Below are 13312 nucleotides of genomic sequence, written 5' to 3'. Positions count from 1 at the left end.
CCACGATGTACTGTAAATCATTCGAACAGCCCACGGAAATAAAACAACAGGAAAGTTTGTCTTGCACCATCTCCTCTACCTTCGAGGTCTGTACTTGATTCGAAATTTATTTATCGACCATGTTCAAATATTTTTCTCCGATCTAATAATATAAATTCAATAACTTTTTTTATTTTAAAATTTTTTTTAGTGAATGAATCCAAATAATATTTCTAATAGTATGAATCAAGAATTTGTCTATCTTCTTGAATCTTTTTGATCCAAGTATAAGTATAAATCCAAAGTTTTCTCATTCTTGGATTTTCTTCAACGATTATAGTTATCCAAGAAAAGCAAAGGTAACTCATCCAGTGATAGCTGCAGTTTCAAAATCACGGCACGTAATCATTGGCTGTTAAGTCTATAACCTTGATGCGACCTTCCTTTGAATTGACCCTGACAGCCGTGCCGGGCCCAGCAGGGTCTGACCAACATTCCCTTATTTTCGTATCGTGGAGGCCTGCGATGAGTCGGTCCCATTACAAGACACGATGGAGGGGACAAGCTGGATTTAATGAGCGGTTTCGCCTTTCGGTTGGCGCGATATGCGCGCCGATTCCTTGTAATTGGTATAATTGGCTTTGGTCGATCGGTGACCGGGTTGCTCGTTCCAAGGGTCGTCACTTTCGGCTCCACTGAATTCAATCGATCCTGTCTTTATCGGAACTCCTTTATTCGGTCGGCTTGATCGATTTTGGCGGGTCACTTTGTGAGCGAAAGTCGGTTGCGATGATTGGTCAACCATGATCGATGACCACTAACTGAATTTTGAACAGAGATATGATAGATAGATTCTAGAATAATCTAGAATATGGCCTAATCTATATTTTAACGTATTCTCTGAACAAGTAAGTTTGAAAAGAAATTGTCTTTAAAAATATTTTGGAAAAATTTTAAAATAGTTATTAAAGTTTTTAATTTAATGTATAAATCTTTTAAAAATGGAGACTTTTTTTAAAGAGATTTAGTTCTTAATCTAATTGTTAAATTGTTTTTATTATACATGCAAATCTATATTTTTTTATAATTTTTCTAAAATTTTTTAGGATTTTTCTAGAATAGAAAAATGTAATACAGGATATCTTAGAATTTAAATAAATTATATTTATAAATTTAATTAAATTTCTTTCTTTTCAAAATAATTTTCCAATATCAAGTCATTTGATTAATTGACTGAAATAAAAAAGTAGTTTATAGTCCAATCAATTTGTAATTCAATCATTTTCTGGATATTTATCATCAATTGATTTTTCCAAAAGCCCAATTTTTCTTCTCAAACCTAAGATAAAATTCTAAAATTTCCATCTTCACAAAAAATAGTGGCACAATGCCAAAATATCCATTGTTCAATGTATCATATATTCTTTTCTTTCGGCCGTTTCTTCTCTGATTCAACCACCGGTTCAGTTACACGGTCAAAAGGAGGATAGAAATAAAAGAACAAGGTAACCGATGTTACTTTCATTCGTTGCTTCGAGCCGCGTTCGTGGCCAACTCTTATTTCACAATCGAACTATAAGATCGTGATCTCGGTTGCCTCTCATTCGACTTTCCATTTCGTTCGATACACACCGCGCACATAATACATTACCCTGCCGCTTGTTCGCCGCTTTTAAGGCGCTGATTATGCATGCGTCCGGATATATTTATGCGCCGCGAGAACTTCGACCGATTTTTATTTTTGCCACACGTTAATCACACCACGGGTTTGAGGACGACCAAACAAAAGATTTATGGGTTTTCGTAAAATGTGGGGAGTGGCGGTGAGGGTAGCGCGGATCCTCCTCTTTTTCTTTGAACTTCCCGCGCGAATTTTATTCTCCGAAATTTCCAAGATTCTTCTCTAAAAGATATTTATGGATTAAATATGGATTTAAGTATAAATATTTCGTTACAGGAAATTTTTAATAAAAAAAATGTAATAAATAACGAACGAGAATAAGTGGATATTTTTAATTTATTATATGTGAATTAATTTAATCTAATATTTTTAAAAATGTTCAAAAAGAATTCTACTCTTACCGGGATGAAAAGGAGAAAATCAGGTGGAACTATAAGTTGAATAATCGATTATATTTGGTAAAACATTTACAAGGTAATAAGATTTTTTTTTTTTTTTGTTCATTTAACGTTACATTTACAGGCAAGGCATCATCAAAGACCGTACCAACTCTACAATAATTGTAATAATTGTATAATGTTTACTTATAAGAAAAGTATGTACCATCAAATTATCTTTATCGTTACTATCAATATTTAATATTACGGTAGTTCGCTACTCTTATTAATTCTTTTTTGTCAGGAACAAATACATATTCTTTTTTTTTCTTTTTGTTTATTCTTCTCAATATATTTATATTATTTATAATATATACCTTTTTATTTTCTTTTGCATTAATCTTTATAATCAATATACATCAATTCGCGATTACATTGAACGGTGTTTAAGAACTGCACCCCGTGTAGGCAAAACAAAATTTTCGGACACGTTCCTCGAGGTGTGTGTATGTGTGTGTATATGTGTGTGTGCGCGTGTGTATGTATGCGCGTGTGTGTGTGTGTGTATGCCTCCACGATCGAACGAACAAAGAAAAATATACGTGTTACATTATATTATAGAATATGTACTGTGTATGCGTACGAAAAATTAAAAAGGAAGAGAAAAAAAATTCTGGAAATGTTTAAAACGTGTGTTCTTCCTTTCTTCGAAATTACACGCCACCTTCTTTCGTCTTTCCTTTTTCCTTTCGATCGTATGGTTTCAGTCGTATCGTTGAGTCGATGCTCTTTTGAAAACGATTCGATCCACGTTATTTTTTCTTTCCGTGTAACTTTTTTTTTCCCTTACGATTCGTTTTCGAAGAGCGTTTTCAATCGATTTTCGAATAGAATTGCGGAAGATTTGGTCAGTCGCGAAATATATCGAAACAAATTCACTGTCATATAATTATTCGAACAGAATCGATCCAAACTTATTTAACATACATTTATATCGATATTAAATATTTTTGCCAGAATTCAATCTGTAATTTCAAAGACTTTTCAATTCTAAAATTATAAAATCGAAATATAAATCGATATCAAATAATGACATTTTTCAACTGATTAATATTAAGGAATTCGAATTCGATAATAGTGCAACTGAAATAGTAATATAAACTATAATTGTTCCAACATATTTCATTCCGCATTACAAGTGTACGACAAATGTATACGTCTCAGATACACAGTTTTAACGTAGTACAAACTATCCTGTATGATACGACGATACTAAAGGCCGATCCACATTGACAGACAATTGTCCGCGGATCGTGTCTGCATTCGACTATATATACAAGTCGTAGTCCACGAATATCGTTCAACTATTGACAGACAATGTACACAGACTGTTCACAGACAATGTCTGCGATTGTAGATAGGTCTTGAGGATTATTACATTCGTTGAAGTGAAGACGCTCGAATGAAAGGAGGCGTTCCTCGGTGCCGCGAAGCGGAGTCTATTTCATGCTCGCACGTAAGGACAGACAGACAGACAGACAGACAGGCGGACAGAAGCGGAGAAAAAGAGTAGCATGTATATGTGTGTATGTAAAAAGAGAGAGAGAGAGAACTATTGCACTATACTGATTCATGATAATCTTTCTTGATTAACTAGGCTGTGCGGCAGCGTTTCGTGGAGATTTCACATATTCGGTTCGATGAATCTATTGAATTGGTTCAAACGTTGCTGAGGAATAGCTTGGAAACTTGAGAATATTATTTTATCGATAATATTGAAATTTGGAATATAGGTTTTAAGGATGTATAGGGAGTTTTTTAAGTTCAAGTATCTATTAGAATAGAAATTTTAAATTGAAATTAGTTTGGTATTTGAAAATAAATATTGATGTAATGTAATCATCTTTGATATTTAATCTTTCTTTTTGAGATATAGATATTGTAGAAAAGATAAAGAAGTATAGATCATATCTATATTTGTTAGAATTATTGAAATACTTGTTTCTTTTTTCCAATTTTGAAATTAAATTTATTTTTCTTTACCTAAATTGCCCCTCAATCTTTAATTTCATAATATTGCACTAAGCATCTGAAACAAATTATTATAAAAATCAAAATATAATTCAATCAAGCTATACATCAAAAAACTTTTGCTGAACGCAAGTAAAAAAGATAAAATCATAAGGCAATAAGTTATTTAACACCGAATTCTTTTATTACATAAACACATAAACGATTGAAAATATACAAATCTTTCTAAGATTCTTCCAAGACATACCAAATCACAATCCCTTTCAAAATTTCAATTTTATCAAATTCCTAAAAACTTTTTAATAAAGTTTTGAAATACTTCAAGCATTCCACAAAATATATATATACATATATATATTTCAACTCACTCAAAGATTTTTTCAAATACAACATCCAAGCTTCTAAATCATTAAAAAACCAACTTCTCAAAAAAAAAAAACTTTCAAAAATCTCTTATTTAACAACGTTCGAATCGATCTCAGTCCATTTCTATTTCTGAGTGAATCGAATTGCTTGAACGATTGTTTTTTTTCAAACCCGCTTGTTTTCCATCAATATTTCAACGAAACGATCGCTTGAAACTGGATGTGTGTGTGTGTGTGTACATATACACGTTTCGTTGATCAAGGTTCAATATCGAATGCTCGATCGAATTCAAAATATTCGAAATTCGCGCCAAAACGACGAAGGAAAAAGGAAGTACGACATCGAAGCATTGGGGTCGGTCGAAGAGTCGCGTTTATTCCTGAAACAAGTCGGAGAGCTATACTTTAACCCTTTCTTCGTCCCAAACGTCCTCTGACCCCTTATTGATGGAATGTTTCTCTGTGTTTCTCTCATGTTCGAGGTCATGACGGCCATTCATCACCGCGAAAAATATATTTTACAATGATACATATATATATGCATTTATATAATAATAATAATAATTAATAATAATAATAATTAATAATAATAATTAATAATAATAATAATATAATTATAATAATATATTTCTCTCTTAAAAGCAATTCACATATTCGCAGTTTTTCTTTCTTTCTTTCTTTCTCTTCGTATCATATGTACGATACGTGCGTATGAACTATGTACAAAAAAAAAAAAGAAAAAAACGACGAGGAATTATTGAATTAATGGGCGAAAAATTGTTATTCGGGATAAACTAGCATTTTTCTTTTTTAGTCCAAAGCTACCCTTCCTTTTTTATATTATATCCTTCGATTTGTAGGGTTAGGGCGACTGCGTTATAATCGTAATTATAATAATAAAAAGTAATAAAAGTTAACTTGGTGGAAGTGAGTAAATAGAATGCAACGAAATCGAATCGATGAAAAATTTATGCATCATATTATTCGTATGAACGCGAACGATGGAAGATATCAATTGTGATGTATATATTATTTTTTTTCCTTTTTTTTATCGATTACGATTTAAAAATAAATGCGATAACGACTCGATCATTGAGAACTCGATGATTTCGTTTTGAAGAGAGTAGAAGAATAGAGCAAAGATAAGAGAAAAAAAAAAAAAATTAGAAAAGAGAAAGAAATAAACGCGTGTATATAACGCTGTGTGCATATTATACGAATCTATTGTAATAATAATAATAATAATATAATAATAATAATAATAATATTAATAATAATAATAATATTAATAATAATAATAATAATAATAATAATAATAATAATAATAATAATAATAATAATAAACAGTGTTCTTTGGTAACACAGTGATACGTCCGGAAACCACGGAATATTCGATTTCAACGTATTGTCCGATCGTGACAAGATGATCCCGATAAATGTGCCTAACATCGGTTGAGGATTATAACATTTCAATACTTCTTTGTGATGAAACGAGTTAAACTTTTGAAAGAATTCGTAGAATCTTTTAGAATTCGTCGAATTTTATCAAGGCTTTTTATAAAAAATTTGATAGCACGATCGAGGAAGATGAAATAGAGAGATCGAAAGTACTTATCAACTATTATTTTCAATCATTAAATGCAAATCAAAGATACATTTTAAAATATTTTTTCCAAAAAAAAAGAAGATTCTTTGTTCCATGATTTTTCATCGATACATCAAATTGAATCTCTATCCTCAAGCCAATCCGCACAATTCAAGTATGCTCTCAACAAAATACAGGAATCGCGTGTATGATAAATCGCCAGATCGTTTTCTCGTGTAACGAAAAATAAAAAAAAAAAGGGAGAGTACCATCTTGTCCCGTTGATCTATGATAAATAGTACATATATATATTTTATATATATATATATACATGTGATGACTGCAGGGTTCCTCACCGTCCCGTTTTCAGGCAACTCACTTCTCCCCGACTCTTTTCTTTCTTTCTTTCTTTTTTTCTCTCCATTCCCGTACATATTCATGGAGCGTAATTCTGCTCCTTTTCTTTTTTTTTCTTACGTTTTTCATCCGTATATACATAACAATCGATACAATGTTCTCATTGGGTAAACGACAATGGCGATGTTCGATACACGACACAGACAGACGTTCGAAGCAGCTTTGACCGATCGAAGAGAAGCGGCAACTTCGAACGTGCAAGCGGTCGTTCGCGATATTCGTTCGCGTGGCTAGCGTATAATTAATCTAAAGAAGATACACCATTTTTACTTTCGAGCAACGATCTATTATCAAATTCTTTCGCCGCGTCGCTCTTCGTCCCAAAGCCTCCCGCACGCACTCTATACATGCACGCAACGACACACACCGTATCCTCGTATTCTCTTAAGCTTAAGCTTATCGATAGTTAAGTAAATATCTGTAAATCCTCTCTATGTACACCCTGTTTGAAATAGTTCCCTTAAACCTAGCCCTAAGAACACCGCGTCCCCTGGTGATCCCATCGCCTGGAACTCTCGTTCTTCTTCGATAAATAAAATTTGAAATTCCCGCCTTTCGTTAACACGAAAACAGTTTCCTCCTCTTCTTTCATATTTATTCAAGGAGTTTTGCAGTCTAGAGATTGAAGCTAACTTGTCTCAAGCTTAGCTCGCGCGATAGGAAAATCCAGTTTCTGACATCCTTCGGGATAAAATTTCGTCGTGTTGCAGCATTCGATCCTTCCTTCCTTCGGGGCAATTTGGTCTTGGGAATCGCGTTTATCGGTGGTCGATAATGGAAACTCGTTACCGATAGTCGGTAATTTCGACGCTCGGGTAAACCAGAGCTTCGTTCGTATGCAGGCGTTCAAGTCTCCGGTTTCGTGGATCAAATTAAACCCTCGTGCCAGCTTATTTGCACAGCGTATTGGTCCACGCTTTAGGAAAAAAAACTTACGAACCAAGCTGCTGGCCACTGCCTACGTAAACGTAACTCTATGGTTGCTGAAGCAACAATTGTTCAAGCTCGTCGGCGGACCTCAAAAGAAATGCCGCTGATTCTCGATATCCGGTGATCAGTTGCCTAACGGCTGTCATTTCCGTTGCGTTCAACTTATGACTCAGAAGCGGTTTCGTGTTCTTCATGCTCAAATCCGTCGGTCCTGGAAAAGTGAATTACGTTTATAAATTATTTCTATCATTTCCTCTTTTTTTTTTTTTAATGCAACGAGCTTTAAGCGTGTTTCCAAGCAAACATCGATACATTCTCTTCAAATCGCAAAAAAATAATAGAATCTGCATCCAATTCTATGCTTAAAAATAATACAATGTTTTCCAACAGTGTTTGAATTAAACTATCCCAATCGAAACAAACGTGTTTATATATCACTAGCCAGAAAACACATCGGTCAACCATCGGACAATCCACAAGTTGGAAACCACTGTTAACGTAGGAGCTCGAGGAACGGAGAGTAAAACTCGAGCAAAAACAAAAGCTAGGCGCAGCAAGTAAGCAAGCGAACTCATAATAACACCGATAAGCAATATTACTTTGTGTACCGTTGCTCAATAGACCTGACGTGAAGCTCTGCGTGGGGTAGAGCCCCGCCGACAATGTTGGCGGCACTGTGGTCGGCCCGGCGCGTTGGAACGCCTGGCTGAAGTTAGGTCTGTACATCGCCGTTGGTGCACCACCGCTGGCAACACCGTTAACCGTCGACGAGCTGACTATCGTCGCCTGGCTGCAAAAAAACGCGAGCGAGATTCGTGTTAGAGATAACGCCCCGTGCTAGCATTGATTAGTTCCCCGCTCGATTCCGCCTCGCTAGTTCCTCTCTCTCTCGCTCTCCCCCCCTTCCCTCTCTCTCTCTCCTTTTTTTCTTTTCTCTTTTTTCCCCAACAGTTTTCGTTCCGTGATCTTTGACCGTCCACGAGAGACGGAGAGACGCTTATCTCTTCTCGGCCTCCTCTCCTTCCCCCGCCCGCGAGTTTATCCGACTTCTCGACTCTCCGTGAATGAGAGATCGTTGAGAGAGTGAGAATGGGCGGCTTGCCGAGGACCGATTACGACAGGAGAACGTATATAGTTACTTTTTTTTCTCTCTCTCTGTCTCTCTTTTTTTTTTTCCTCGCGCCGATCGAACGTCAATCGTAAGAGGCTGCGTTGCTAGTTAGAGGTTGAATCGAGGAGAATGTTTTTGCATCGGTGTTTTTATTAAGTTTTTTTTTTTTTCTTCTTCTTCTTCTTTTTATTCGAGATCATTTCAGTAATTTAGTTTATCAATTGTGGATACTATTACTGATACTTTGCTAAATTCGTGTGTTATTGCGTACAGTGTTGCATCAAGTATAGCGGCCATGTTAGATTTGACGAAACATCGATGGAAAGAAATGAAATACTTTCGAGAATTAGTAGTAGTTGTTTGTTTTATTCAAATATGTAAATTGTTAAAGGTATAAAGAATTGAGATTTATTAACATTTTGAAAATATCGACTAAGAAACGAATAAATCTTTGGTGTGACACGATGAATGGTATCATTTTGTAGAACTATGATCTTTCTTTATTTCTAATATAATATACACCTTTATTACAAGATAAAAGAGTATCTGTTTATTTGTGAAATAAATAAAAAAAAATTGATTTCTTTATTTGTTTTACTGCTAATATCAAGAATACAAAAAGCTTATTTATTTTAATTTGATATAAATGTAAAAAGAATTTACTTAAGAATTTAGGAATCAGATTAAATGACTTTGCCTTTTTCAGAAAGAGAAAAGTAAATTTCATCGATGATCTAAATCCACTCGTCTAGACAGTATTTTCATTTCTAAAAAATTCAGCGTCACAATTTTACCAGCCGACTTGATTTAACTGTTATCTATCTTTGTAACAAATTAACCGATATCACGTTGAATAACTGGCTGAGAAATGTAATTGAGTTATTTAAAGTTCATCAACCGTATTTAATTTTTCAACACGTTTAACTTTCATCCAATAAAGTGTTTAATTAATTAATTATATTTCTGGAAAAGAAGACTGTGAAAAGATTGTGAGTAATATTGAGTTAACTAATTCGCGGTTAATTATTCAACAATTATCTAGTAGGTATATATATTCAAATATTTCAAAATAAATTTGATTCTTTTTTTCTTACAACAAATGTAAATATAAACAGTATTATCGATAAATCCCAAGTCATTGGGTTCATTTTATTGGAAGATTTTATTTGTTTATCAAGAAAATAAGAAAGAAAAAGAAAGGAAGAGAGGATAAAGAGTTTAATATTTTGAAATATCATATTAAATATTTGATATAATTGATAAAAAAAAATAAGAGCAGAAAGAAAACCAGATTTCTTTATAATAATCTACACATTTTGAAAAAAAAAAACATGTACTATGATTTTTAAGAAAATGACAATGTCAGCATGTATCATTTGAAATTCTTAATTCTTAATTAATCTTTATATATCACAATATCATAAATATTTATAATATATAACGCGATGTCACAAATTAAAATCATAATATTAACATATTAAATCGTAGATTCCATTCTATCTCTACATTCTAAAAATAAAATTAGTATCTACATTATTAGTCAATAATCTAATAAATTATATCTTTTCTTTTTTTTTATATAGAAATAAACCAACGATTAAACCAATTTAATTGCAATTATTGATAAACAGATATATAATCTCACATTGTTAATTTGCTTTAAATAGAATTTAACGTGTTTATTTATTTTTTAATTTGCACTCAACCCCACTTGTTCATTTATTCATTATTTTAAATCTAGTCAACGATCTTCTCCATCCAAAAATTGTTCTATATGTATAAAAGAAAGAAAATTATTCGATGAATAATCATCATTTTAAATAACCAATTAATTTACCAAGTAATTTACAAATTTTAAAAAACAAGTTGAAACAAGATTCTCTTCAACGAGATCATTAAATCTTATACAATAAATTTAATAATTGTATCATTATCATATCATCCAAAAAACTAATCTACAATTTTTTAATCCCAATCAATTTTAATCAGAAATCCAAATCACCATTCTTAAGATTAATTTCCTTTCTTTTTCTCTTCTTCTTCTTTTCAAAAAATAGAATGATTTAATTTATAATTGGACAATATTTGTTAATATTAATATATTTATAATATTTTAATATCAGAAATCTAAATCATCATTCTTAAGACTAATTTCCTTTCTTTTTCTCTTTTTTTTCCTTTCAAAAAATAGGATGATTTAATATATTTAATATAATATAATATAATACCAGAAATCCAAATCACCATTCTTAAGATTAATTTCCTTTCTTTTTCTCTTCTTCTTCCTTTCAAAAAATAGAATGATTTAATTTATAATTGGACAATATTTGTTAATATTAATATATTTATAATATTTTAATATCAGAAATCCAAATCACCATTCTTGAGATTAATTTCCTTTCTTTTTCTCTTCTTCTTCCTTTCAAAAAATATTTGTTAATATATATTATAACATATAATATTTTAATTCCAGAAATCCAAATCACCATTCTTAAGATTAATTTCCTTTCTTTTTCTCTTCTTCTTCCTTTCAAAAAATAGGATGATTCAATTTATAATAGGATAAATATTCGTTAATACATATTACAATATAATAATATTTATAACAGGAGATAAAACGAGATGGAAAGGGGAAGAAGAATCGAAGATCGCCGACTCGATCATGAACATCTTTCACGAAACGTTATACTGACCTCATGAGACCCTTGTTGTCCGCCGGGGTGAGCAGTTTCGACGCCGGTGCAAGGGACAGGGGTGTGGAGGAGAGAGTGCTGCTGGGCAAGTTCGCCAAACTGGTTAGCGGCGCCAGGGACGTTAGCGATGCCGGTGGTGTATCCTCCCTTTTACCCGGAAGTGATTTCACCGGTGTACTCGAGAAATGCTCCAAACTTGACCGGACATCCGTTTGCTGTAACAACCGCTCGATCTTAGCTCTCCAAAGCGGGATTACCGGTGGAAAATACGGTTGAGGTGTTTCGTACTTTGGAGATAAGTCAAAGAGTGAGAGAGAGAGAGATGAGCTTCTAATAATTATTATTAACGTCGGTTAATTATTTTTTAACATTCCTTAATTAATATGATAATATTAAGAGGTGAATAATAATAGAGAGTATTTACTTTCTGGGGAATATGGCTGATGGCTGAAGGATAATACATCTCTGTGGCAATAATAATATTATTAATATTATTGTTGCCGTTTAAAAGTAAGTAATTCGATGACTTTTCTTTTTTTTTTTTATTATTGCAAATTTTTAATTGGCAATAATAAATGGCTACAAATTTAACGATAGGTATATTTTAAACTATACTTTTTTCTTTTCTTTTCTTTTTCTCCCCGCCCCCCCCTCCTCGATTAATTTGACGTAAGGATATATATATTTTTTACGAGCAATAATTTTATCCGATTTTTTTTTTTCCCCCTCCCGATTATTCATTTCTACGCGCGAATAAAATTATTAACACACGCCGCTTGTTTCACCGCTAAATTATATTTCGATTTTCATCATTGAAATAATGAAAATTCCACGAAATTTACGATTATCGGATTTTGCTTGAAGGAATTAAGTGCGTCTTATTAACAAGCACGTCCATGAGTAAGTACGCATGACGATAAACAGCGCAGACGATTCATGTAATCGTCTATAATTAACAATATTTCATGTCAACTGAAATATCCGTATCAATAAATAGTGACTCGAACAATCGACTATAATTAGCAATGTGACATACAGTTTATTGACATACGGTTTATTGCGGGTAGAAATCTTAAAAAAAGATCGAACGAAACAAAAATAAACAAACAAATAAATGAATAAACCAAATAAGAAATTCTTCTATGACGAACAGTATGCAGTTAATTAACATTTTGCAAAAAATTACGAAAATCGTGCCGATATTTCGAAGAGAAATTCGAAGAAAAAAAGAAGGGAAAAAATCGTAATACGAATCGAGCCTTTTTTTTCTTTTCTTTTTAGGGGCACGACTTTTGGATCACCCTGTAAATGAACTGTAATAACGTTTGTCGCGATTGGTCGCGACAAACTCTCCCCTTCCACTGCACGCGCGCGAGAAATTTATCTCTCACGTTCCAGATTTTTAATTCATTCTGACCCAGTTTTAGCCAGTGGCGATCGGGAATCGGCTTGGCGCGGAGATCGATCGATCGCTGTGTTGATAAAAAAAGAAAGAAAAAAAGAAAAAAAAATACTAAGGAAACCAACCACGTGGCTGGTGAATCGAATTCGTGTACCTGCTGGATCTGCACGCGATCGTACACCTGCTTGTGCACCACTCTTAGATTCTTTTTCCTCATGTTTCCCCCTCTTTCCTTTCCTCGTTTATCACCATTCCAATTAACAAGTCTGGTTTTCTTCTTCGAGTCGATCAAAAGTGTTCGAGCAATCGATTGTTTTAAACCAACGTCACGAACGTTGAATAGACAACAATAGGCTCGGTCTTTCCGAGGAGAAACCCACCGGCGGCCACTGACATATTCACATAATGATACACTTAATCAACTGTTTCCCAGTAATTGATCGTTTCGAATCGTTACGACGAGGATACACACCGCATCGCATCGGTGTACAGTATCCTTCAAAACACGCGCACCACAATCACACCGTATATATAAAATACACCAACAAAAGATCTCGAGAAAGATCTCGAGCCGAATCCCCTTCTCTCGATCCTTTCAAATATCCGTTTAATAACAAATATTCACAACCTCGTGTAAATTTCTTCGTCTGTGATCATCAAGACACAGACGATCGCCAAGTCGCACAAAACTGGTCACTGACTGAGCGCACCGTATCCAAACGGTGGAATCCGATGGTACAT

General features: G+C 33.4%; 1 protein-coding gene across 3 annotated transcripts in view; it reads right to left on the bottom strand.

The window, feature by feature from the left end:
• Positions 1 to 5239: 5239 nt before the first annotated feature.
• Positions 5240 to 13312, bottom strand: part of LOC408958 (nucleolar protein 4-like) — a 92850-nt gene continuing 84777 nt past the window's right edge. For 2 of the 3 annotated variants that reach the window (XM_006559588.3, XM_392487.7), the window contains 3 exons: positions 11170 to 11384; positions 7965 to 8155; positions 5240 to 7576 (listed from right to left, as the gene is read on the bottom strand). In XM_006559588.3, the coding sequence (XP_006559651.1) occupies positions 7410 to 7576; positions 7965 to 8155; positions 11170 to 11384 (573 nt within the window). In that variant the 3' untranslated portion in view covers positions 5240 to 7409. The remainder of the gene's footprint in view (positions 7577 to 7964; positions 8156 to 11169; positions 11385 to 13312) is intronic. The other variant, XM_006559589.3, reaches the window with a different exon arrangement.

Source organism: Apis mellifera, linkage group LG8 (genome assembly GCF_003254395.2).
Source record: "Apis mellifera strain DH4 linkage group LG8, Amel_HAv3.1, whole genome shotgun sequence".
NCBI lineage: Eukaryota > Metazoa > Arthropoda > Insecta > Hymenoptera > Apidae > Apis > Apis mellifera.
Note: the sequence above shows the minus strand (reverse complement) of the source record. Positions and strands in the feature narration are given on the sequence as shown.